General features: G+C 48.0%; 1 protein-coding gene and 1 pseudogene across 1 annotated transcript; both read right to left on the reverse strand.

Annotated features, from left to right (window-relative positions):
- Positions 1-220: 220 nt before the first annotated feature.
- Positions 221-1,589, reverse strand: LOC123397383. Its single transcript, XM_045091949.1, has 3 exons — positions 1,508-1,589; positions 954-1,077; positions 221-631 (listed from the first exon to the last, which is right to left on the reverse strand). Exons 1-3 carry the CDS (start codon positions 1,587-1,589, stop codon positions 463-465), a joined length of 375 nt encoding a protein of 124 aa, XP_044947884.1. The 3' UTR covers positions 221-462.
- LOC123397384 lies at positions 1,587-21,954 on the reverse strand (annotated as a pseudogene).
- Between the last annotated feature and the right edge of the window lie 2,730 nt (positions 21,955-24,684).

Below are 24,684 nucleotides of genomic sequence, written 5' to 3' on the forward strand. Positions count from 1 at the left end.
CCTGCTAGTGGCACACCTAATTTGGCTACTAATGGCGCCACTAGCATCACGCCATTAGAATTTTTTACTAATGGCGCACCAGGCAGTGTGCCATTAGTATAGCTCCAGGTGCGCCATTAGTATGCCTCCCAGGTGCGCCATTAGTATGCCTCCCAGGTGCGCCATTAGTGTGCCTCCCATGTGTGCCATTAGTATAGCTCACGGTGATAACCAGACATCGTAGAGTTAACATATTTATTGTGTGCCAATTCCTTCTACTTTTCTTTTCCTCTCCAACAATTAAAATAATAAGAGTTACAGAGTTACCGATCCATATAAACACCTCATGGTGCCAAACATCATAGGGCTTTATAGGTTTGTTACAGGCTAACACTGTTCAAAACTTCAGTATTGTGCAGAAGCACACATGCTACAAATAAGCTGAAAGAGTTGGTACACAAAACTGCTAAAATTGTGATGAAATCAAGAAACTTCAAGAACCAGCCTCTGCGATGCAGCATAGAACCTCAAGATCTGGTCATCACCGTGGAACTGTAAACGAATCAACGGATCCTGGCTTAGCACGCCATCTGCCAAAAAATGGGGCCTTTCTAAGAATCTCAAGCATCTGCTGGTACTCACAAGCCATATCCTGCAACAGAGATGAGACATCTTAAACCTTCACTTATTGTATTCACAATCATTGCTCACAAAGAATCAGAAATCATTTAATGTAATCTAGCTCTATGGCTTCAACTCATTATCCATCTGACTAATTAAAAACCGTACAGTATAGGATGAAATACCTTAATTGCACGATAAGCAATCTTCTCGTGACAAAATTTTGTGGCTAATGGATGTTCAAGTGATATGAAGGCCTCTGCCAATCTTATCCTGTCATCAAAACACAGATATTTTATCAGGCTTACATCAGGACTTCAGAATGCTAGGAATGAGAAAGGGAACTCTCTTACTTGCAGAGCAATGACTCGGTGGAGGGTAAGGATGCTGCCTTTGAAGATGTGCCTTGTTTCCTCCCAGTTGTTCCTAAAATAACTTCGATCATGCAAACCAGATTTATTCCAACATATTGAGTACCTAATAAAACATTAATGGCAAAGCTAAGCTTCTATTTTAAAAGTTCAACCAAAGAATGGTGCATGAAGATACAGTCAGAGCAAAATGCAAAGGAGTTCAAAATGGCAACAAACCATATTAACTGTGCTGTTCAAACAGGGCTTATTTTCACTTTCAGGTTGATAAATAAACTTATAAACAATAGCAGATTTATTCAGCTATTGTCCGCAATAAAAAATATGATTTACTTTGTTATGCTTCTTGTGTTGAATCAAAGGACATGCCAACAGTACATGCACACATCTCTTATCAGGTATAATAAGTCTAGCATTTGGACCCTGCTAGGTATAATAAGTCTAGCATTTGGACCCTTAGACATCCTGTTCTTGAATCACTTGACGGCAGAATTCAGTTAATTATAGTCTCATATCAGCAACATTCAGTATCATACTTAGCTTCTCCTCTGTGATTAGCTGCTCCGGCGTCATTTCCTCCGCGTGGTATGCATCGTGCTCCAGACCTACATCCGACATGTCGTGTGGTTCAGATCTGATATTTTCAAAGGTGATTTGCATCAGCGATAAGGATTCAGATGCAGAATGGATATCAAACAAGAAGGAAAGGTGGATCAAAGTACCTGATACAAAGCAGCGCATGTTCGTCCTCTGGTCTCTCAAGAGTTGTGATTCTTTTGCGTTGCCCCATCGCAAATAAGCCGGATGACAATCAGTTCGATTCTGACTAATAGACTTGAGGATCTTACTTGAAGTTCAGTCGGCACATATCCTGCATCGACGGCAGCTCTGGTCGCACCCACTGCACAAGGAACAAAAAATGTAAAACAGGAATGGGTTTCACACGAGGCCTGGCCTTCACAGGTTTGTTGTCAACTAGGTTCAATGGACAATCAGGTAAAAGCACAAACCTGCTGCGCCAAGTTTCTCTGCTAGCTGCGCCAACAATTTGAAATTCTCGACACTCTTCAAACCTCTGCCTCCAGTGACTACCACACGTGCATTTGCCAGGTCTGACCATTCTGTGTCTTGGGATGTAAGATTCACCCATGAAGATTTCCTTGAGCTCGCTGCAGATCGAAGGAAAGAGTTTTACAAAGATGTCGCATGATTTATAAACTGTTATTATTAACATGTTTTTGTAACAGTAAATACAACCCGCATATGCACCCACAAACCTGTGACATCAGCACCCACACACCCAAGCATGAGCGCCTGCTCAAGACTGAACCATGGACCATAAACCATAACAAGTCCATGGAAATGGAAACCTAGTACTAACACTCAATCAGACCTTGAACTTCTATTGCAGAAGTCAGAATATTGTCTTAACAGATCCATGGTCTAAGAAAGGTAATGCAACATTAACAACAAAAACTCTGCAAGGCATAGAAGAGTGTTGATAATAGAAGAATATGGTGAGGGAACCACACAAACTTTCACTAAGGAAAGAGAGATCAACCTGGGTTATGGGCGCAACTTTAGTTCTGACATAGACTCAGTAGCTGGAGAAAATGATGTTGATCTAATACTCATCATACAAGGAGACTCCCCGTCCCCGGTATATTGTACAGTGCAGAGTGCATTTCCAGCATAAATTGGCCTGAAGAAAAGAGTGTCTTATCTTAATCATCAAAAGTTTAATTGCTGACGGGTTATAGCATCGAGTTGTCTATGTTAAACACCAAAGAGATGGTGATTACCCTATGAATACCCCGAATTCTCCATGAATCACCGATAACAATGCAAAAACATTGGACTGCCGTACCTCACAAAGACCCGTTGTTCACATATGGCAGTGACGTCCATGACAGGGGAGACATCTAGAAGAGCCGCTGCACGTGGAAGCAAATTCTTCCCGAACGACGTCGACGAGGCTATCACATGAGAGTATCCACCTTTCTGCTGCACGGAGCGGAGCAGCTCGGCCAAGGCTCAGCTAAAGGATGCGCAAACACGTCTGAATCCGCAACAAGAACCTGCCACAAAAGAGAGACAACTGATGAAGAAATGAACATGTGCTTCCATTCTCGCCAAGTTCTCTTTCACCCTTGCTGAACTGAAATGCAGAGCATGGCAAAAAAGAAAAAGATGCAACTAATAGTATTATGTATGGGAACAGGAGGTAGCCAGCAGCAAGCAACAATACCTCATTGACCAATGGGTGGCTAGACGCAGCATGCTCGGCAGCCTTGTGCAGCGTCGGTCCGGATCCACCGAGAAGAAGAGACACCTTGTTTACTTTGGCGATGGCCTCGGCAGCCGCGAACGCGCTCAGGGAAGATGGCTTGACGAGCCCGCCTTCGTGCTCCGCTATGATCAGTGTGCTCACCTAGCAAGCAGGACAGCAGCAGGGTCTAGGAGACCCAGGGGCAAACTAGCCTTTTTAGGTAATGATGGTGAGGCAAGACTGATGTTCGGTAATAATTCAGGAGAAGTAATAATGGCATAACCGCACAAGGAGCAGGCAAATTCATCTTCTTTTGTTTAATTAGCGTTCACATGCTACTCTGGAGTGGAGTAGACGATACTAGCAGAGGAAGTAGCAGGCAGGCATGGAGCTGAATCTGTCCAAGAGAAGAGAGAGCACACTAAGACAAACACACACACACACACACAGAGAGAGACTGAGAGTAGCATAAGGCAAAGTTGAAGTTCTAAACTCAGCATTGATATTAGGGTAAATTAATATGACTTGGGCTCTCAAAGAGTAAACATAATATGTCATCTGTAAGAATTTACTCCAACGGACTAATGATTCGCTTTGTTTTGAATTTCATTAGGTTTATGCAATGCTAGACCAGCCAGGGACTATCTCTCTTGGTGGCATTTCTTGAAGATGAAGAAGAGCCTGAGCAAGCACCCTGAGAACGATATGCCTTGAACACAGGAAGGTGGCCCATGAGCACAGATACTCAGTTAGCCACACCAGAGGAGATACTCGGTCCCACTGTATGCAATACAAATAAGATCCTTTATATTCCGAGCTTCTGAAATAATCACTTATTGCAATTTGTTATATCCTGACCTTGTTGATTAAGAACAATAGAACTATAGAAGTGTTGGAAACTGCATATGCAGCGATGACATCTTCTTGCTCAAATGTTCAACATTACTCCCTCTGTCCCATGACACTATAGAAATTGTGACGAACTATGTTCCATTGCTAACATAATATGATTATTGCATACACCAAATCACTACGATGTAAAATATATCCTCTCCGTCCCAAAATTTTTGTCTTAGATTTGTCTAGATATGGATGTATCTAGAAGCGTTTTAGTGTTAAATACATCCATATCAACAAATCTAACACAAGCTTTTTGGGACAGAGATAATACTTGACATTGATTAGATGTGAATCTCAATAGCCAAAAAGATGAATTCAGGCTATAAATAGCCAGGGGGAAATACTTGTCTGTTTCTCCTGAAACAAGTCTAGAATGTCAAAACACATGGAAGCCTGTAAAGAAAATTTCTTGATTGCTTCACCCAAGGATATATGGTAAGTCACAATTTACAAAGATCACCAACTGTGAACTGTCTGCATTCACAATTCCACATAGTACATAGTACATACAACATATTAATGTTGTTCATCATTCTTAGTCGGGATTGCTTCTGCGAAAAACAAAGAAATTAGTAGAAGAAGTTTCACAACAGACAGTATACAGTAGTATTACTACTTGGTAAACTTTTGGTGGATAAATCATCCCTCAAAAGAAAAACAAAGAAACCCAGATAATTCAGTTTGTGAATTTCACCGAATGACCCTGGGATAAATCGACTAGTGGCCAAGGGAGGGAGGGAGGGAGGAGAAGACCTTGTTGTTGTAGGCGCGGGTCGTCGGGGATGATGCGGAAGTTGAAGGCGCGGCGGAGGCAATCCTGTCCGGCGGCGGGATCCGCGAGGCGGCGGCGCACGGCTCCGAGGAGGCGTCGTGCGGCTGCACGGGAGACGGGGGCGTCGAGGCGGCCGAGCAGGGCCTTGGTGGCGCCGTACTCGGAGGCTGCGCAGGACGCCAGGAAGGCCGCCACCTCCACGTCCATGTCCTCGCCAGGGCTCGCCGGCGCTGCCATTGCCGTCTGAGGGAAGGTTCGATTTGGGTGAGGACAGGGGGTTGACTGATCGTGCTGGTCGAGGACGACGGTGGGTGGTCAGCGGCGGTTGGTTTGGATAGAGGTGTAGGCAATGGCTGATCTGCATGCCGCCTGACCGGATCAAGATCGAGAAGGGGAGAGGGTGGGGGCGTCGACGCCGGGGCCGATGGGAGACAGGCCGGGGTGGGGTGGAGGAGGTCGTCGTCCTTGTCGGTGGCGGCGGGGCTGAGGTAGGGTGAATCGGGAGCGGCGGCGGTGTTGGAGTAGAGATCGAGCGCGTGATCTGAATATTTCGAGATATTTTGTTAGTTGGAACGCGGGAGTGGTGGACATTGAGCGCGCAAGCTCAAAGGAGTGGGGGTAGGTGGCTGTCCAAAATATCAGGTTACTAATGGCGCTGATGGGGTTATAGTCCTAGGGTAGGGTCATAGGCTTGCCCTATGGGTCCTACCCAAGGACTACCCTTCATAAGGGATAAGGTCCTTAGTCAGTTCCGACTGAATTAAGGACTTCCCATCATCTAGTCGGTGACGATTTCTCCATCATCCAGTCGGAGATGAGCATTCGGAGCGTATCAAACTTACCGACTGGATTCCACTCTGTACATCGTAACCCCTCTGGAGGGCAACGGTCATACGTTTCCATGTACCTTTATTAGCATTTAAGACATATGTTACCTGTAACGTATGCAGTTATTCGCCACAACTCCACCCCTGTGCATCGAACCGTTGTGAAGGGTAGCGCACTCTATATAAGCCGCCCTTCCCCACTGGTGCAGGGGTCAGCAATTCACTGTAATCCGTATTCCACTCGACAACAAGCTCCCAAGAGCACTGAGACGTAGGGCTTTTACCTCCACCGTAGAGGGGCCTGAACTCATACAACCTCGCTGTAGCTAAGGCTCTGCCAATCCTTTCGTACCCTACACATCTACTGTCAGACTTATACCCACGACAGTTGGCGCCCACCGTGGGGCAGGCGTCTAAGCGACTTCCGGCGAGTTTGCGACTACATCTTTTTCATCATGTCATCTGGTGGAGATTTGAGCATGGGTCACGAGATCCTCTTTGGCGCTCTCTCCTTCATCGTCGACGATTTGGCATGGCTTCGGGATGCCCCTCTCGACGTCGAGGCGCTCCCAGTCGCGGGGCTACGCACTTCCGTGCCAGCGCCCGCGGTATCCTTCTTCTCCAGCAGTCGGCTCCGGTGTCGACCTACGCCGCCGTCGCGCGCCGCCACAAGCGGTCCCGCCGTCCGCGGCTCCAGCGTTGGGTGCAACACGCCCAGGCGCGCCAGAACGCGTCCTCACAAGTGGCGGTCCTAGAGTCGGTTGTAGTGGCGCCGCCGTCCCAACGCTCGGACTCAGTTCCGATTGAGTTTCCTTCCGAGTACTTGGGCCGCGGGCCTGCAGCCGAAGTTCACATGGCCAACTCCCATGAAAGTCCCCGCCAAACCGGCCGGAACGAGCACGAGGTCGGCGAAACATCCGGTGCTCGCCGTCAGCCCCATCGTTCTGCCAGTCGGCACACACGTCGGAGCAACATGGAGGTGTTCCGCACACCCGTCCTCAACCTGGCTGCCGCTGCCAAAATAGCCGATTCCCTCCAGCCGACTGATTCAGAGGCTGGCAGAGGGATCGAGAAGATCCGTGCCCTGCTGCACACGGCGCAGCAGCAAAATTCGCCGGTCTCCCAATCGCACAACAGGATCCACAATAGTTCTGTTCACGTGAACACGCATCGGTCAGTTCACAGCCCCGGTTCTCATCAGCGACACAGGGGAGGCAGCCGTTCCATGAATCCTGAAGATCGTCGCCGCTCACGCACCCCTCCGTGGGGTGGGCCCTACGGGCCCCGACATCATGATGATCGGCGTTCAGTCGGTGACACTTATGATCCAAGGCCCGACGCGAGAGGGCATATCGCCCAGAGGAGGATCGACAGGGGCCGAGCCCACGGCGATGGTCACGATATGGACCGTCCGAGTGGAAGCAGGACCATCGTCTCTGGTCCCGAGTGTTTCAGTCGAGCCATCCGTTCGGCTGACATCTCTCCCAACTTTCGATTGGCGACAGGGATCAGCAAGTTTATAGGGGAATCCAAGCCAGAAACTTGGCTGGACGACTACCGAGTGGCAGTCCAGATCGGAGGAGGGGACGACCACGTCGCCATGAAACACCTCCCCCTGATGCTCGACGGCTCGGCACGAGCGTGGCTGAACCAGTTGGCTCCCTCAAGCATCTACAGCTGGGCAGATCTGGCCCGAGTCTTCATCAGGACCTTCGAAGGGACGTGCAAACGCCCTGCTGGTCTCGTGGAGCTCCAGCACTGTGTCCAAAAGCATAATGAGCCCTTGCGCGATTTATTTCAGCGTTGGACGACCCTCTACCACACGTGGAGAACGTCACAGAGCACCAAGCAGTCTGCGCCTTCAAGGCAGGCGTGCGGTACAGAGATCTGTACCTGAAGTTCGGTCGAACAGGCGACAACTCCATGAGTAAGATGATGGATATAGCGGCACGCTATGCAAATGGCGAAGAAGAGGACCGCGTTCGTAGAGGCAAGCACAAAGCAGTCGCCGATGGAGATGGGAACGGCACTCGGAAGCAGAAGCAGAAAGCTCCGTCCACTCCGCAGGCAGAGGCCGCAGCCGTTACCAATGCCAAGTTCAAGGGCAAGGGGAAGGCTCAGTTCACCCCCAAGAAGAAGTAGTTCGGAAACCACATCCTGGACCAGCCATGTCCAATTCACACGAAGATGGATGAAGAGGGCAACGCCATATTTCCGAAGCATACCACTCAGCAATGTCGCCTCCTGATCCAGGGGTTCGGCGAAGGGCAGCCGAGTGAAAAGGACAATGAACAGGATGAGGAGGACAAGGAGGATCCGTTCCCCCAAGTCCATGCAACACTCATGATTTTTGCTGACGTTGAGAGCAAGAGTCGACTGAAGCTGGTGAACAGGGAGGTGAACATGGCCACGCCGACCAACTCCACGTTCCTCAAATGGTCTCAGACTGTGATCACCTTTGACCAGTCAGATCATCCAGCACACGTACCCACCCCAGGGAGGCAGGCTCTGGTCGTCGACCCGGTGGTGGAAGGAGTCCGACTGCGCAAAGTCCTCATGGACGGCGGCAGTGGCTTGAACATCATGTACGCTGACACTCTCAAGGGGATGGGCATTCCGATGTCCAAACTTAGCGAGAGCAGCCTGCAGTTCCATGGAGTCGTCCCTGGACGAAAGGCCAAGTCACTCGGCCAGATCGCGTTGGACGTCGTCTTCGGCTCCGACATGAACTTCCGCAAGGAAAAGCTGACATTCGAGGTGGTGGACTTCCAGAGTGCGTACCACGCAATTCTGGGCCGCCCGGCGTATGCGCGTTTCATGGCCCGTCCATGTTACGTGTACCTCAAGCTGAAGATGCCAGGCCCAAAAGGTGTGATCACTATCACAGGCAATCGGTAGCGGGCCGAGGAGTGTCTGCAGCAGGGATCGAGGATCGCCGATCAGCAGATGGCTGTCCTCGAGCTTGACGAGTACAAGAAGACAGTCGACCCCGCTGACTTGATGCGTTCGAAGAAGCCAGCTTCGGAGTTCGCATTCCAGTCGACGGGAAAGACGAAGAAGTTCAGCATCCACCCGACAGACGGCACCGCTGCCCCGACGAACATCTCCACCACCCTCGATCCTAAATAGGAAGCCGAGCTCATCCAATTCCTCCGTGAGAACTGGGACATCTTCGCATGGAAGCTCGCTGACATGCCAGGTGTACCCAGGGAGTTGGCTGAGCACCGACTGCATGTGGATCCCGCCGCTCGACCTGTCTGAGAACGCCTGCGTCGGTCCGCCGCGCACAAGAGGAAGGCAATCGGAGAAGAGGTGGCTAAGCTTTTGGCAGCCAACTTCATTCGCGAGGTACACCACTCCGAGTGGCTCGCCAACGTTGTCATGGTGCCCAAGAAGGACAAGTCGCTCCGAATGTGCATCGACTTCAAGCATCTCAATAAGGTCTGCCCGAAAGACCATTTTCCGCTCCCCCGCATCGATCAAATTGTCGATTTGACTGCGGGTTGCGAGCGTTTGTCATTCCTTGATGCCTACTCGGGCTATCATCAGATCCATCTGTATGGCCCCGATGAATTAAAAACAGCCTTCATCACCCCATTCGGGTGCTTCTGCTACATCACTATGCCATTTGGTTTGAAGAATGCAGGAGCAACCTTTATGCGCATGATCCAAAAATGCCTCCTCGACCAGATCGGTCGGAATGTGGAGGCGTATATGGATGATATTGTAGTCAAGTCACGCAAAGGTTCCAACCTGCTGACTGACTTGGCAGAAACATTCGCCAACCTTCGTAGGTACGATATCAAGCTCAACCCAGCCAAGTGTTCATTCGGTGTTCCCAGCGGAAAGTTACTCGGTTTCTTTGTTTCCGAACGAGGGATCGATGTCAACCCCGAAAAGATCGGGACCATCGTTCGAATGGAGCGGCCGGTTAGAATACACGGTGTTCAAAGGCTCACAGGTTGCCTAGCGGCTTTGAGCAGGTTTATGAGTCGACTCGGCGAGAAGGCACTTCCTCTGTACCGACTCTTGAAGAAATCAGATACTTTCGAGTGGACAGACGAAGCCCAAATCGCATTCGACGACCTCAAAGTCCTACTTTCCACCCAACCGGTTATTACTGCTCCGCTCAGTAAAGAACCCATTCTTCTGTACATCGCGGCTACAAATCAAGTCGTCAGCACTGTTCTCACAGTCGAACGGGAAGAAGAAGGCAAAGCATACAAGGTTCAGCGGCCAGCGTATTATGTCTCCGAAGTCCTGACTCCTTCCAAGCAGAGGTATCCCCATTATCAAAAACTTATCTACGGGATTTACATGACTGCAAAGAAGGTGACTCATTATTTTCAAGACCACTCGGTGTTTGTCGTTTCTGATGCTCCGTTGTCGGAAATCCTACACAATCGGGACGCATCGGGCCGAGTGGCGAAGTGGGCAATGGAGATGTTATACTGCGACATCAAGTTCGAGGCCAAGAAAGCTATAAAGTCTCAATCTCTGGCTGACTTCATAGCAGAATGGGTAGAACAACAGCAACCGACCCACATCTACTCGGCTCATTGGACAATGTTCTTCGATGGGTCCAATATGTTGAATTGCTCCGGCGCTGGCGTTGTGATCATATCGCCAAAGGGTGACAAACTCAAGTATGTGTTGCAGATACACTTTGATTCCTCCAACAACGAGGCAGGGTATGAAGCTCTCCTTTACGGACTGCACTTGGCCATCGCACTCGGCATCCGTCGCCTGATGGTCTATGGCGATTCGGATTTGGTGGTTAATCAAGTGTTGAAGGAGTGGGACGTCAGGAACCCCACCATGACCACATACTGCAATGCAGTGAGGAAGCTCGAGAAAAAGTTTGAAGGTCTGGAACTCCACCATGTTCCGTGACTGAAAAACCAAGCAGCTGATGAGTTGGAAAAACTCGGATCCACTCGGAGACCAGTCCCGAGTGACGTCTGCCTCGAGCACCTCCACCTTCCCTCAGTTAAAGAAGATCCTTTCACAGAGGAACCAGTACAACCAAAGAGCTCGACAGATCCGACTGAAGTCGAAGTCCCTGTTGTGGTTGATTTGATCATGGAGATTCTTGCTATCATCTCCGATTGGACTGTGTCGTTCATTGCATACATCCTGAGGCAAGAATTACCAGAAGACGAAGTCCGAGCCAGACAGATCGTCCGCAGGTCAAAGTCGTTCACTGTCATTGATGGCCAGTTGTACAAGGAAAGCGTTTCAGGCGTTCTTCAACGATGCATCTCCCCTGAGGAGGGACAGTTAATCTTGGAAGAAATTCACTCAGGAACCTGCGGTCATCACGCTTCCTCAAGGGCAATCGTCGCGAAAGCATTCAGAGCTGGCTTCTTCTGGCTGTAGGCAAATGAAATGGCGAAGGATATGGTCGACCGATGCGAAGGCTGTCAGTTCTACTCTAACAAGTCCCACAAGCCAACATCTGCGTTGAAGACAATCCCTCTTGTTTGGCCGTTTGCAGTATGGGGATTAGATACAGTCGGTCCATTCAGGACAGGCCAAGGGGGATTCACACATCTGTTGGTGGCAGTCGACAAGTTTACAAAGTGGATTGAAGCCAAGCCCATCAAGAAGCTTGACGCCCTTACGGCCATCAAGTTTGTCAGGGACATCATCTCCAGATTCGGGGTACCTCACAGCATAATTACTGACAATGGAACAAACTTTGACTCGGACAGATTCAAAGGTTTCTGTACAGGCCAAGGTATTCGAGTGGATTTTGCATCTGTGGCGCATCCCCAAACAAACGGGCAAGCAGAGAGGGTGAATGGAATTATTCTGCAAGGTTTGAAGCCTCGACTCCTGCGAGAAGTGGGACATGCCGCCGGCGCATGGGTCACCGAGTTGCCTTCGGTGCTGTGGGGTCTCCGCACAACCCCAAATAGATCTACAGGGCGATCCCCGTTCTTCCTCGTTTACGGAGCATAGGCAGTCCTTCCGAGTGACTTGCTTCACAACGCTCCACGAGTTGAACTCTTCTCCGAAGCTGAAGCAGAGCAAGCAAGGAAAGACGGAGTGGATCTTCTAGAGGAGGAGCGCGAGATGGCACTGACTCGCTCAACCATTTATCAACAAGATCTGCGGCGGTTTCATGCGCGACACGTCACGAGTCGTACATTCCAAGCAGGCGACCTGGTGCTCCGAGTGGATCAGCAGAGACCTCACAAGTTGGCTCCCGCCTGGGAAGGACCCTTCATCATCTCCAAGGTGTTGAACAACGGATCATATCGACTCTACAACCTCGACAGGGAAACGGACGAGCCGCGAGCGTGGAACGGAGATCTCCTGAAGCGTTTCTACACGTGACCGTCGACTGAAGCAATGTAAAGAACAAATACGTTGAAGTAATACAAAGGAGATTGACATTTGCAGATTCAAATTTCTTCCGTGTTCGCAGACTCCGGTCTTAAAAAAAACTTAGCTGCGAACCAGAATCGCCTAAGTACAAACTTTCTCCGAGTATGCACTAAACGTCACACTCGGGGACTTAGCTGCGATCCAGAATCGCCTAAGTACTAACTTTCTCCGAGTGTGCACTAAACGTCGCACTCGGGGACTTACCTGCGATCAAGAATCGCCTAAGTACAAACTTTCTCCGAGTGTGCGCTAACGTCGCACTCGGGGACTTAGCTGCGATCCAGAATCGCCTAAGTACTAACTTTCTCCGAGTGTGCACTAAAAGTCGCACTCAGGGACTTAGTTGCGATCAAGAATTGCCTAAGTACAAACTTTCTCCGAGTGTGCGCTAAACGTCGCACTCAGGGACTTAGCTGCGATCCAGAATCGCAGAAGTACTAACTTTCTCCGAGTGTGCACTAAACGTCGCACTCGGGGACTTAGCTGCGATCAAGAATCGCCTAAGTACAAACTTTCTCCGAGGGTGCGCTAAACGTCGTACTTGGGGACTTAGCTGCGATTCAGAATCGCCTAAGTACTAACTTTCTCCGAGTGTGCACTAAAACGTCACACTCGGGGACTTAGCTGCGATCAAGAATCGCCTAAGTACAAACTTTTTCCGAGTGTGCGCTAAACGTCGCACTCGGGGACTTAGATGCGATTAAGAATCGCCTAAGTATTAAATTTCTCCGAGTGTACACTAAACGTCGCACTCGGGGACTTAGCCGCGATCCAGAATCGCCTAAGTACTAACTTTCTCCGAGTGTGCACTAAACGTAGCACTCGGGGACTTGTTTGCGACCAAGAATCGCCTAAGTAGAAAGCTTCCTTCGAGTGTATCTTACAGATCCACTCGGAGGCTTAGCAGACCCTCATTGAGGCTCATGTAGATGTCAAGACAACTGACAATTACATGAGTACCATGAACCTCATTGAGGCTCATGTAGATGTCAAGACAACTGACAATTACATGAGTAGCAGAACCTCATTGAGGCTCATGTAGATGTCAGGAGAACTGACAGTTACATGAGTAACAACTCGCTCCGAGTACGACCTTACAGTCGCACTCGAAGACTTAGCCGCGATCACGAATCGCCTAAGTACACAATTGCCTTCGAGTGGATCCTACAGATCCACTCGGAGACTCAGCAGACCCTCAGTGAGGCTCATGCAGATGTCAAGACAACTGACAATTACATGCTCCGCATGTTTGCCATTGGCTTCACCAAGAAACGCCAAACAAAAACCACGAGCCAAAATCGTGTCAACAATTCTTTGGCAAAGGAAGAGCAAAAGATTCGATTCAAATTCAAAGTTCGTCTAAAGATAGTTGGTTCGGTGTAGATCAAGCTTATCCACACCGAACCACGAATGTGACGGCCAACAGCAATGGCCAAAGTTTGATACAACTACCACTCGGCATACCGAGGTAAAGTTTTTTCATGCGTCGTGAGGACTGGCACTGGGACTGGCAGGCTCCACGAAAGTGTCGAGGTCGATCCCGTCTGCGATGCGAGTGGCGCTCTCAAGGAAGGTCTCCATGAAGTCTTCGAATCGAAGCTTCTTCGTGTTGGCGACCTGCAGCGCTTTCAGCTTCTCTTCGCGAGCCTCCTTGGAGTGCACTCGGACCAGCGACAGCGCCACGTCCGCACCACAGCGAGCAGCAGACTTCTTCCACGCCTGCACTCGGTTCGGGACGTCCTCTAGCCGAGTCATCAACCCTTCCATCTCTTGCCGGGACTCGTCTTCGGGCCACAGCTCCTTGTTGATTTGGCCGACGACCTCTCTCAGTCGACCGATGAAAGGCCCCACTTTACCCAGGCGAATGTGCGCTCGGAGCATGTCTCGATTGGCGTCGTCGCCGAGTGGAACGTTCGGAATAACCGACCGCTCAACGCCAGCTGCTTCAGCCTCAGCGTCCATACAAAAATCTGCAAAGACAAGACGAGCAGAAAGTAAGCGCAGAATGAAATACACAGTCAACAAGCACTCGGAAAAACAGAACTTACCACCGAGAAGTGCAATCATCTTCCTTGCCCAGTCACTGACGTACTTCTCCTGTGCTATGCACCGCCTGTTCATCACCTTCATCTGTCCCATCAGCTCGGTTCTTTGTTTCCCCATTTTCTCCATTTCGGCCACCAATGCCTTGTTTGCCTCACGGGACCCCTCCAAGGACTTCTCTCGTTCAGCCAGAGCGCCCTTCACACCAGCCAAGTCATGCACTGCTGCCTCCAGTTCCGCAGCAAGCTGAATCTTTTCAGCCTTCAGAGTGTTGTACGCTGATCCCATCTCGCAAGTCTTCTGCAAATCAGCGCGAAGAGAAGATCAGACAAATTCAACAAGGGAAACAATAAAAACCCCAAGTTCTTCAGACCCCTGCCAACGCAAGCAGTCGACAACGGTCTCGGGGACTACACCCAGTGGGTTCACTAAGAGTGACCCCACTGGCATGAAGCTCAAACAGGTCCGACCTATTGAGATACATAACAAAAACAAGCTTATGAGGCTACTACTACCCGACCTGAGTAAAATTACTCTCGGGGACTAATCCAGTAGGTGCACTCGGAGTGCCCCCACCGGTAACATTCGAACAGATTAGTTTTGATCTGATCAACTTAAAGAAAATGTATATAATGACAACTTCCGGTGCAAGCACTCGACAGAAGTCTCGGGGACTACACCCACTGGGTTCACTAAGAGTGAACCCACTGCAAAATAATCATCCTGTATCCGAGTATATTGCTTAAACACCCAGTGGGTTACAAGGGGAAAGCAAATACTTGCTAGCCCACTTACTCGGATATCGTCCCGGAGTTCCAAGCTTCGCCTGTACACAGACGCGATGGAGTCGTACGCTCTCTTGGCATCACCCGTCATCAACTCCGCCTGCACCATGGCCTCCTTGGCAGCTCCCACCTGATCTTCCGGAAGGCGCTGGGCGTCGAACTGGACGGTCGATGGACCAGGCACCACAAGAGACTCCTTGGGCATCCCAAGTCCGGCTCCAGTCGGTTCAGCAGCGATGAGCGCCGTTTCAGTCGACGGCATCGTCTCGGTTGGCGGCGCGTCCATGGCGAGAGTAGTAACAGACGGAACAGCCTCAAGGACAGGCGCCGCAGCTTGCTCGGACCTCTTCTGGTCGTCCTCCTCCACATGAATCACCTCTCAAGGAAGCCCGACCAAACGACGTGAGACCACAGGAAAAGGGCAAGACCAAAGACAGAATTCGTGAAACAATAATGTAAGCTCTCGGAGTCGCCACGACGTACCTTGCTGGGATGTGGCAACGTTGTCCGTATCCATGGGATCGTCTTCCTGGCGTGGCAGAGAAGTGGCGGAGGTGGCAGCTCTGTCGAGTAAAATTCACTCGACCAATAAGCATGAATTCAATCAAATACTGGAAGAAGATAGAAGAACAATACACTTACGTTGAGGCGACGGGAACGGCGATCCTCATCCGCGGCAAAGCCTTCCGAGGCTTGGATCCACTGGGTTTGGCGACCTTAGAGGGCTGGCCCGCGGGCTCAGCAGCAGAGTCCCTAGTCCTCTTTGTGCTCCGAGCACTCGGAACCACGGGAGTAGCTCGCGAGGCACTCGAAACCTCAGGAGGAGCTGGCGGGGCACTCGAGGCCGCTGGAGGAGCCGACGGAGCCACGGGTTTGTGACGGCGTTTAGTTCGAGGCTCTGGTGGTGGGGGTGGCGAGTTCTGTTCCTCATCTTCCACCTCTTCTTCTTCGGACTCCTCCTCCGTCTCCTCACTATCGGTGACATACTCGACGCTCTCCACGCTGCCCTCCTGGCTGCCTTCCTCTTCCTCAGCCGGATTCCCGTTCGAGACAGGAGAAACCAGTTGGTCCACGCCTGCACGAGATACAGTCGACAACATCAGACGTCATACAGTGATACAAGAGAAAGCGATAAATCTAAGACAATTGTGTGCACTCGACAAGTTATACTCACCTCATTCGGAGGAGGGTTGTCCGCGCGGAAGGGCTTCACTCGCGGGGCTCCTCTGGGGTTATCGCAGGCGCCTGTGATGTTGCGGACCCACGATGTCACAAGCTCCCCGGTTACGCACTCGGGGTTAGTACGAGTGGAGTCCTCATGCCCCGTGTAGTGCCGCATGGCGTGGTGTCGAGCTTGCAAAGACTGGATACACCGACCCAGAAAAATCTCCAGCAAATCTATGCCAGTGGCTCCCTTTCGGACGACCTCTACCAGCGCATCGACCAGAGGCTGGATCTGGATCTTCTCCATCTTCGTGAGCGCAAGCTGCCTAGGCGGAGCCGGTCGGTCTAGGCTAAAAGGTGGCAGTCCAGTTGCGGCATTCGGGCAAGCAACGTCCTGGCAGTAGAACCAAGTCGACTGCCAGTTCCTAACGGATTCAGACAACTGAAGAGCGGGATAGCTACTTTTACTTTTCTTTTGGAAGCCTAAGCCTCCGCAGAGCTGGAGGAGGTGAGTTTTGTCGTCCGGCTGGCTAAGTCTTTTGATGATTTGAGATCTAGCAGAGAAGATGTGCTTAAAGAGCCCCCAATGGGGAGGACAGCCGATAAAACACTCGCACAGCACGACGAAGGCAGAGAGATGAGCTATTGCGTTGGGAGGAAAATGGTGGAGCTGTGCCCCGAAGTGGTTCATTATACCTGTGAAGAAGGGATGAGGAGGCAGAGAGAAGCCTCGGTACACGTGACTGAGTAGCAAGACGCGCTCCCCCTCCTGGGGCGCCGGCTCCGTCTCGCCCTCCGCCGGCAACCTCCACCTCTTGTTCTCGATCATGCCTTGCTCCACCAGCTCTAGCATGTCCTCCTTCGTCACCGTGGAGGGGAGGAAATCCCCCTGGATCCAACCCGCCGGCAGTGCTCGCTGCCGCCGCTGAGTAGGAGCCGCCGCCTTCTTCTTCTTCCGCGCCTCGAGCATGCTCGTCTGCCCCTTCGTCATGGTGGAGTCTGCAGATCCGCAGGGGAGGAGGAGAAGGAAGGAGCTTGGGATGCGCAGCAGGTCACGAGAGAAGCGGGGCAAGTGCGTGTTATCAGGCGAGTGCAACAAAAAACCCTCGCTGTAGAGGTTTAAATAAGGTTCCGACTAGGTCACTAGCAGGTGGCCCCAAAATCTTATCCCCCGACTGGTTGCTGCGATATTAGTGGAGGAGATGAAGGCGCAGAAATCGAGGCGGCACATACTACTCGATTACGATGTCGTCATCCCCGCTGAGCGCGCGGCAACCGAAATTTGAGGATCCCAAAAAATCCGCCGCTGTCAGTTGACTGGTCACGTCAAAAGATTCCACGGAAGCACTCCGTCCCTGACGGTTCGTTTCACAAATACATCCACTCGGATCACTGGTCAAGAGGATAAAATGGATCGAGGCAAACAACGCCAAAGTCGCATCCGTACGAGTCGGATCCATACTCCAAGCATCGCTTCGTCGTTCCAACCCCAATCCATTCGGGGACTAATGATGGGGTCATAGTCCTAGGGTAGGGTCATAGGCTTGCCCTATGGGTCCTACCCAAGGACTACCCTTCATAAGGGATAAGGCCCTTAGTCAGTTCCGACTGAATTAAGGACTTCCCATCATCCAGTCGGTGACGATTCCTCCATCATCCAGTCGGAGATGAGCATTCGGAGTGTATCAAACTTACCGACTGGATTCCACTCTGTACATCGTAACCCCCCTGGAGGGCAATGGTCATACGTTTCCATATACCTTTATTAGCATTTAAGACATACGTTACCTGTAACGTATGCAGTTATTCGCCACTACTCCACCCCTGTGCACCGAACCGTTGTGAAGGGTAGCGCACTCTATATAAGCCGCCCTTCCCCACTGGTGCAGGGGTCAGCAATTCACTGTAATCCATATTCCACTCGACAACAAGCTCCCAAGAGCACTGAGACGTAGGGCTTTTACCTCCACCGTAGAGGGGCCTGAACTCATACAACCTCGCCGTAGCTAAGGCTCTGCCCATCCTTTCGTACCCTACACATCTACTGTCAGACTTATACCCACGACAGGCGCACCACCTACAAATGCGCCATTAGTAACCCTGGTTACTAATGGCGCACCAGCTGGTGGTGCGCCATTGGTAGTTTTGTAAAAAAAATATAGTAGTGGCGCATCACCTGTAAATGCGCCATTAGTAACCCTGGTTACTAATGGCGCACCAGCTGGTGGTGCGCCATTAGTAGTTTTGCAAAAAAAAATAGTAGTGGCGCACCGAGTGTGTGGTGCGCCATTAGTGTCCATCACACTAATGGCACACCTCCACATGGTGCGCCACTGCTATATAGTAGTGGCGCACTACTTGTCTGGTGCGCCATTAGTGTCTATATATATCATCTATAGCCCTTTTCCTAGTAGTGTATGCATTAATGCCATGTATGAAGTATAATTTATGCCAGGTCCCATATTATACGAAAAGTTGTCCCTACCAAACATGACATAAATAACAAAGGTGACAAGAACATCCTTCTCCTTTCAAGTTAGATGTGATCTATAAGTATAGTGTCTCATGACAACTATGTTCCGTGTTTCACTCGAAGAAAGGAAATAAGCTGTAAATTATAAATTAACAAATTTATATGGATGAACACCAACTATTTTTAAATATAGAATGCAAATTACTTGACAAATATGGTTGACATACTCACATGGAGGTAAAACTGGAGACATATCAACATCCATCCAAATGTTGATATTACCTTCAATATGATATGATCTTCAGGACGAAGATCGAAGTTTATTTCCATATCCTCCTAAAATCCATATGCCTTGGCTAGAGCTTGCCAATTTGAGCACCCTAATTATGTGTTATTAATTGCATTCATTACTTTGATGAGAAATGTGTGAACATGTTTAGTCCTCGGGTTAGCTCTCCTCATCTCCATACTCTCGTGGTCTTTAAAACCGAACCTCTCCAAGATATACCTTCTTGCATGGCAGGGGAGGAACTAGTCGAATTTTATAAAACAGAAATTACACGTTGAAGCAAAGAAACAGAAATCATGCTTAACTAAGAAAAAACACTTGTCATCGTTGCATACTGCGCAAACATCAAAGGTCTCGTCAAGCTTGATAGTGAAGAACCCGTTGTCTCGCAGGTGACGCGTGTCGCAGACACCCTGATAGTCGCCATAGAGTTCACACTCCCATAATCATCTTCAGACATTTCCTCTGTTTCCGGATTAATTGCAATGAAGTCAACTACATTGAAATACACTTTAATAAACTTTTCTCCAAAAAGTGAAACAATACATACACTAGATTGAAATACACTACATTGAAATACACTTGAATATGAAATACACTTAAAATGAAACACATTTAAAATTCACCACATTGAAACACATTTAAAATTCACTACATTGAAATACACTACATTTCTTCTTCTAGTTCTCTAATATCGAAAGCTAATTTTCATCTATATTGAATATTCCCCTAATACTTTAGATTTGCTTAAATACGAACATTCACAAAATGATTAAATCCTGCTACAACAAATCCACACGCACACACTTGCACAATCATATACTAATTAAGCTCAAACATATGAATTATTATCCCCTAATACAAATTAATCTCTTCTTGTCGGCAGTCGGAGATGAGGAGCAGCGATGAGAGCGAGGCGGCCTGGCGGCGGCGTTGATGAGTTCTCCCGTGCTGTAACTGGCACTGGGACAGAGCGGCTATATATAATGAGATACCTTTAGTCACGGACTAAAGGTTTCCTTTTCGGCAGCCCAAATTACATGCGGAAAGGGACTTCACAAAAAGTTTGGAGTTCAAATAAGTTTAAAAAATGAAATGCCTTCGTAACACATGAGTTTTGGTCCGAAACCCACATACTTCGAAGAGATTGTCCAGTTTGTACATGAAGTGCATCCACTTCTTGTCCTAACCCTCTCAACTATTTAGCACATGCTATGTGGGTGAAATGATGATACCATGCCAAGTTTCAGCCTTTTTAGAGTTCATTTGTAGTGCTTTTCAATTTCCGAGTCATTTGGCTCAAAAAATCGTTAAATGCATGAAAAATAGCAAATGAACTCAGAAAGGGTTGAAAATTGATGACGTGGCTTTGAATGGTGCATATTGAATGCACAAAAAGTCTAGAGTTGAAATAAGCTTAAAAATGAAATGCCTTTGTAAGAGATGAGTATTCGTCCGAAACCCTAATACTTCGAAAGAGATTGTCCTGTACACAAAGTGCATCTAGTTTTTGTTGTAACTCTCTCAACTATTTAGCACATGCTATGTGGGTGAAATGATGATACCATGACAAGTTTCAGCCTTTTTCAGAGTTCATTTGTAGTTCTTTTCTGTTTCAGGATCATTTGGCTCAAAAAATCATTAAATGCTTGAAAAAAGCAAATTAATACTCATTTATTACAAAGGCATTTCATTTTTTAGGCTTGGTAGACATGTCCTTCACATAGAAAACCTATGCCACATCATTGGCTAGGACGAATGGTTCATCTGTGTACTCAAGATTATTGAGATCCATTATTGTCATTCTGTACCACAGGTCTTCCTTTACCCCGCCTTCTTTTAGATTGACCCATTTGCATCGAAACAAAGGGACCTTCAAATATTTTCCATAGTCAAGTTCCCGTATCTCCTCTATGTAACCGTTATATGTGTCATTTGGCCTATTGGTGTTTGTTGCATCAAAGCGGACACCACTGTTTTGGTTTTGCTCTTTTTATCTTTGGTGATCGTGTAAAATGTATTCTCATTTATCTCGTGCCCTTTGAAAGTCAATATAGTCAAAGATGGTGACTTGGCCAGCAAGTACAGGTCATCTCCAACAGTGTCGTCATGCATGAGACGTGTTTTCAACCAACCGTCGAATGACGTCATGTGTGTACGTTTGATCCATGTCTCAGACTGCTCTGTGTTCTTGAGCATACAATATCCATGTGTTCCTTGATATATGGAGCCACCAAGGTGGAATTTTGTAGAACTGTGTAGTGTCCTTGCGCCCAATAATGCCCATCCCTACATATTACTGAACCATTTCCTAGCGTGCCTTTTCCACCGAGTTTGCCCTCATATCACGATTCAGGAACACCAATCGGCTTAAGATCAGGAATAAAGTCAACAGAAAACTCAATGACCTCCTTTGTTTCATGGCCCTTGAAGATGCTTCCTTCTGACCTAGCACGGTTATAAACATATTTCTCTAAGACTCCCATGAACCTGTCAAAAGGGAACATATTGTGTAGAAATACACGCTCAGAATGGCAATCTCTTCAACTAGGTGAATTAGGATGTGCGTCATGACATTGAAGAAGAATGGTGGGAACACCAACTCGAAACAGACAAGACATTGCACCAAATCATTTTGTAACCTTGGTAGGTTTTCTGGATCGATTACCTTCTGAGAGATCGCATTGAGGAATGCACATAGCTTCACAATGAATGATCGGACGTTTTCCGGTAGAAGCCCCCCTCAATCCAACCGGAAGCAATTGCGTCATAATCACGTGGCAGTCATGAGACTTTAGTTTCTGGAATTTTTCTCTCATATTTATTATTCCCTTTATATTTGACTAGTAGCCAAACAGGACCTTCATACTGAGTAGGCATTCAAAAAAGATTTCCTTCTCTTCTTTGGTAAGAGCATAGCTGGCAGGACCTTCATACTGCTTTGGATGCATGCCGTATTTTTCGTGCATACGTTGCTGGTCCTCCCGTGCCTCTGATTTATCTTTTATCTTCCCATCAACGCCAAAGAATCCTAGCAGGTTCACGCAAACATTCTTCGTCACGTGCATCGCGTTCATTGCGGAGCGGACCTCTAGGTTTGTCCAATAATGTAGGTCCCAAAATATATATTTCTTCTTCTACATGGGTGCGTGTCCGTCAGCGTCATTCGAAACAGATTGTTCGCTGGGACTCTTTCCAAATATTAATTTTAAATCCTTGACCATATGAAATATATGATTACCAGTACGGTGGTCAGGCTTGTTCCGGCGATCTGCCTCATCTTTGAAATGCTTGACTTATTTTCTTAAGAGATGTTTGACCGTAAGAAATCGACGATGTCCCACGTACACATTCTTCTTACATTTATCCAAATATATAGTTTCAGTGTCATCTAAACAGTGCGTGCATGCGTGGTATCTCTTATTTGTTTGTCCTGAAAGGTTACTAAGAGCATGCCAATCATTGATGGTTACAAACAGCAACACTCGTAGGTCAAATTCCTATTGATTGTGCTCATCCCACACACATACACCTTTTTTATCCCACAGTTGTAAAAGTTCTTCAACTAATGGTCTTAGATACACATAATGTCGTTGCTGGGTTGCTTGGGGCCTTGGATGAGCACTGGGATCATAATGAAATTCCACTTCATGAACAACCAAGGAGGAAGGTTATAGATGCATGGAGTCAGATGCCAGGTGCTATGATTGCTTCTCTACTCCCCAAAAGGATTAATGTCATCTGCACTTAAACCAAATCATATGTTCCTTGCGTCATCTGCAAAGACTCCCACTCACTCTCAATTTTCCTCCAGTGCTACCCATCAGTGGGTACTCTCAACTTCTTGTCTTTCTTACTGTCTGCTTTGTGCCATCGCATCAACTTGGAATGCTCTTTGTTTTGGAAGAAACGTTTCAACCGTGGTATTATAGGACCATACCACATCACCTTGGCAGGAATCCTCTTCCTGGGGCGCTGCGCTCAACATCGTCACCAGGGTCATCGCGACTCATCTTGCAGTGCAACACACCGCATACCAGGCATGCATTCAAATTTTCGTACTCCTCACCGCGGTAGAGGCTGCAGTCATTAGGGCATGCATGTATCTTCTGCACCTCTAATCCTAGAGGGGAGATAGCCTTGTTTGCTTCGTACGTACTGCCTGGCAATTCGTTGTACTTTGGAAGCATCTTCTTTAATATTTTCAGTAACTTTTCAAATCCCTTGTTAGATACACCATTCTATGCCTTCCATTGTATCAATTCTAGTGTGATACCCAGCTTCTTCTTGTCATCTTTGCAATTTGGGTACAACAATTTTTTGTGATCCTCTAACATGCGCTGCAACTTCAACTTCTCCTTTTCACATGCGTAGTTTCTCTTTGCATCAGCAATGGCCCGACCAAGATCATCAGCGGGCTCATCTGGTGCCTCTTCTTCAGCTTCTTCTCCCATTATAGTACCATCGTATTCAGGGAACACAGGATAGCTGTCATCATCCTCTTCTTCTTTATTCTCTTCCATTAGAACCCCTCTTTCTCCGTGCTTGGTCCAACAGTTATAGCCGGAAATGAAACCGGTGGACGTGAATGACTCTTGACTTAGAGTAAGTGTTATCATTCTTACAGAGCACATGGACAACACATAAAACCATCCCATCGGTTTGCCTCAGCCGCATGCTGAAAACTCTGCACGCCATTAATGAAATGGGGAGAGTATCGGTCATCGTAGATCCATTGCTGGTTCATCTTCATTACAGAAGACCGAAAAGACCAAATTAATACAAGTTCATACATAAAGTTCATACACACTTGTCCTCATAAAACAACATACAAGAGTACCTAGCTAAAGTATTTAAATGCAACAACAAATGCGACCAATATCAGAACTAAGGTAACAATTGATCCAACAACATAGTGATACCAAGCCTCTTTAGTAACGTCATATTTTCTAATCTTTCTAATCTTCAAGCGCATTGCATCCATCTTGATCTCGTGATCATCGACGACATCGGCAACATACAACTCTACTTTCATCTTCTCTTCTTCAATACTTTTCATTTTTTCTTTCAAATACTCGTTTTCTTTTTCAACTCAATTTAACTTCTCGACAAGAGGGTCGGTTGCAATTTCCGATTCACATACCTCCTAGATAAAAATATCTATGTCAACTTGATGGGCATAATTGTCATAAACACGAAATGCAATAAATAGTTATAAAAGAGAATATACCACATCTGAATCATAAACCGAACGAGGGCCGGCGGGGAAGGATATCAAGCCTATGACACTATGTATAACAACCAATCATACAAGTAAGAAAACTATCTAAATCATACAAATAAGATTATTTTTTATAAAAAAGCATAAGAACAAGAGGATCACCAAGGTGGTGCCGGCGAGGGGACGGTGCGGGCGATCGATGGTGGTTAGGACGGGGACGGGAAGGCACTAAGTAAACCACACCTACACATATGCAAATTAAGAAGTTAATTTGAGCTCAAATTGCATATGAATCAAATAAACTCCCACAAAATTACTCCCAAACTAAAACCCACAAATCACTATACTTATAAAGCATTGCACAAGCTAATCTAGCAATGAGAGATGAAAGGACAAAGTTGCTAACCTTTGTGAACACTTGAAGAGATGGGTACCTCAAATATGGACAAATCTTGGCAAAAAATGGAGGATCAGCTCGAGCTAAGGGGAAGAACAGAGAGGGGGATGGAGAAAGCGGAGAAATGGGCTCGGTCTGGACGAAGGACTTATATAGGGACATCTTTAGTCCCGGTTGATT

This window comes from Hordeum vulgare, chromosome 5H, assembly GCF_904849725.1.
Source record: "Hordeum vulgare subsp. vulgare chromosome 5H, MorexV3_pseudomolecules_assembly, whole genome shotgun sequence".
Taxonomy (NCBI): Eukaryota; Viridiplantae; Streptophyta; class Magnoliopsida; order Poales; family Poaceae; genus Hordeum; species Hordeum vulgare.

Bases quoted from the DNA above. Each gene is read 5' to 3' on its own strand.
- LOC123397383 (XM_045091949.1), bottom strand. From the start codon at position 1,589: ATGTCGGATGTAGGTCTGGAGCACGATGCATACCACGCGGAGGAAATG. The intron at 1,078-1,507 runs GTATGATACTGA...ATGTTTTATTAG, and splicing joins AATCACAGAGGAGAAGCTAA to GTACTCAATATGTTGGAATA. The intron at 632-953 runs GTAAGAGAGTTC...TCTCTGTTGCAG, and splicing joins ACCGAGTCATTGCTCTGCAA to GATATGGCTTGTGAGTACCA.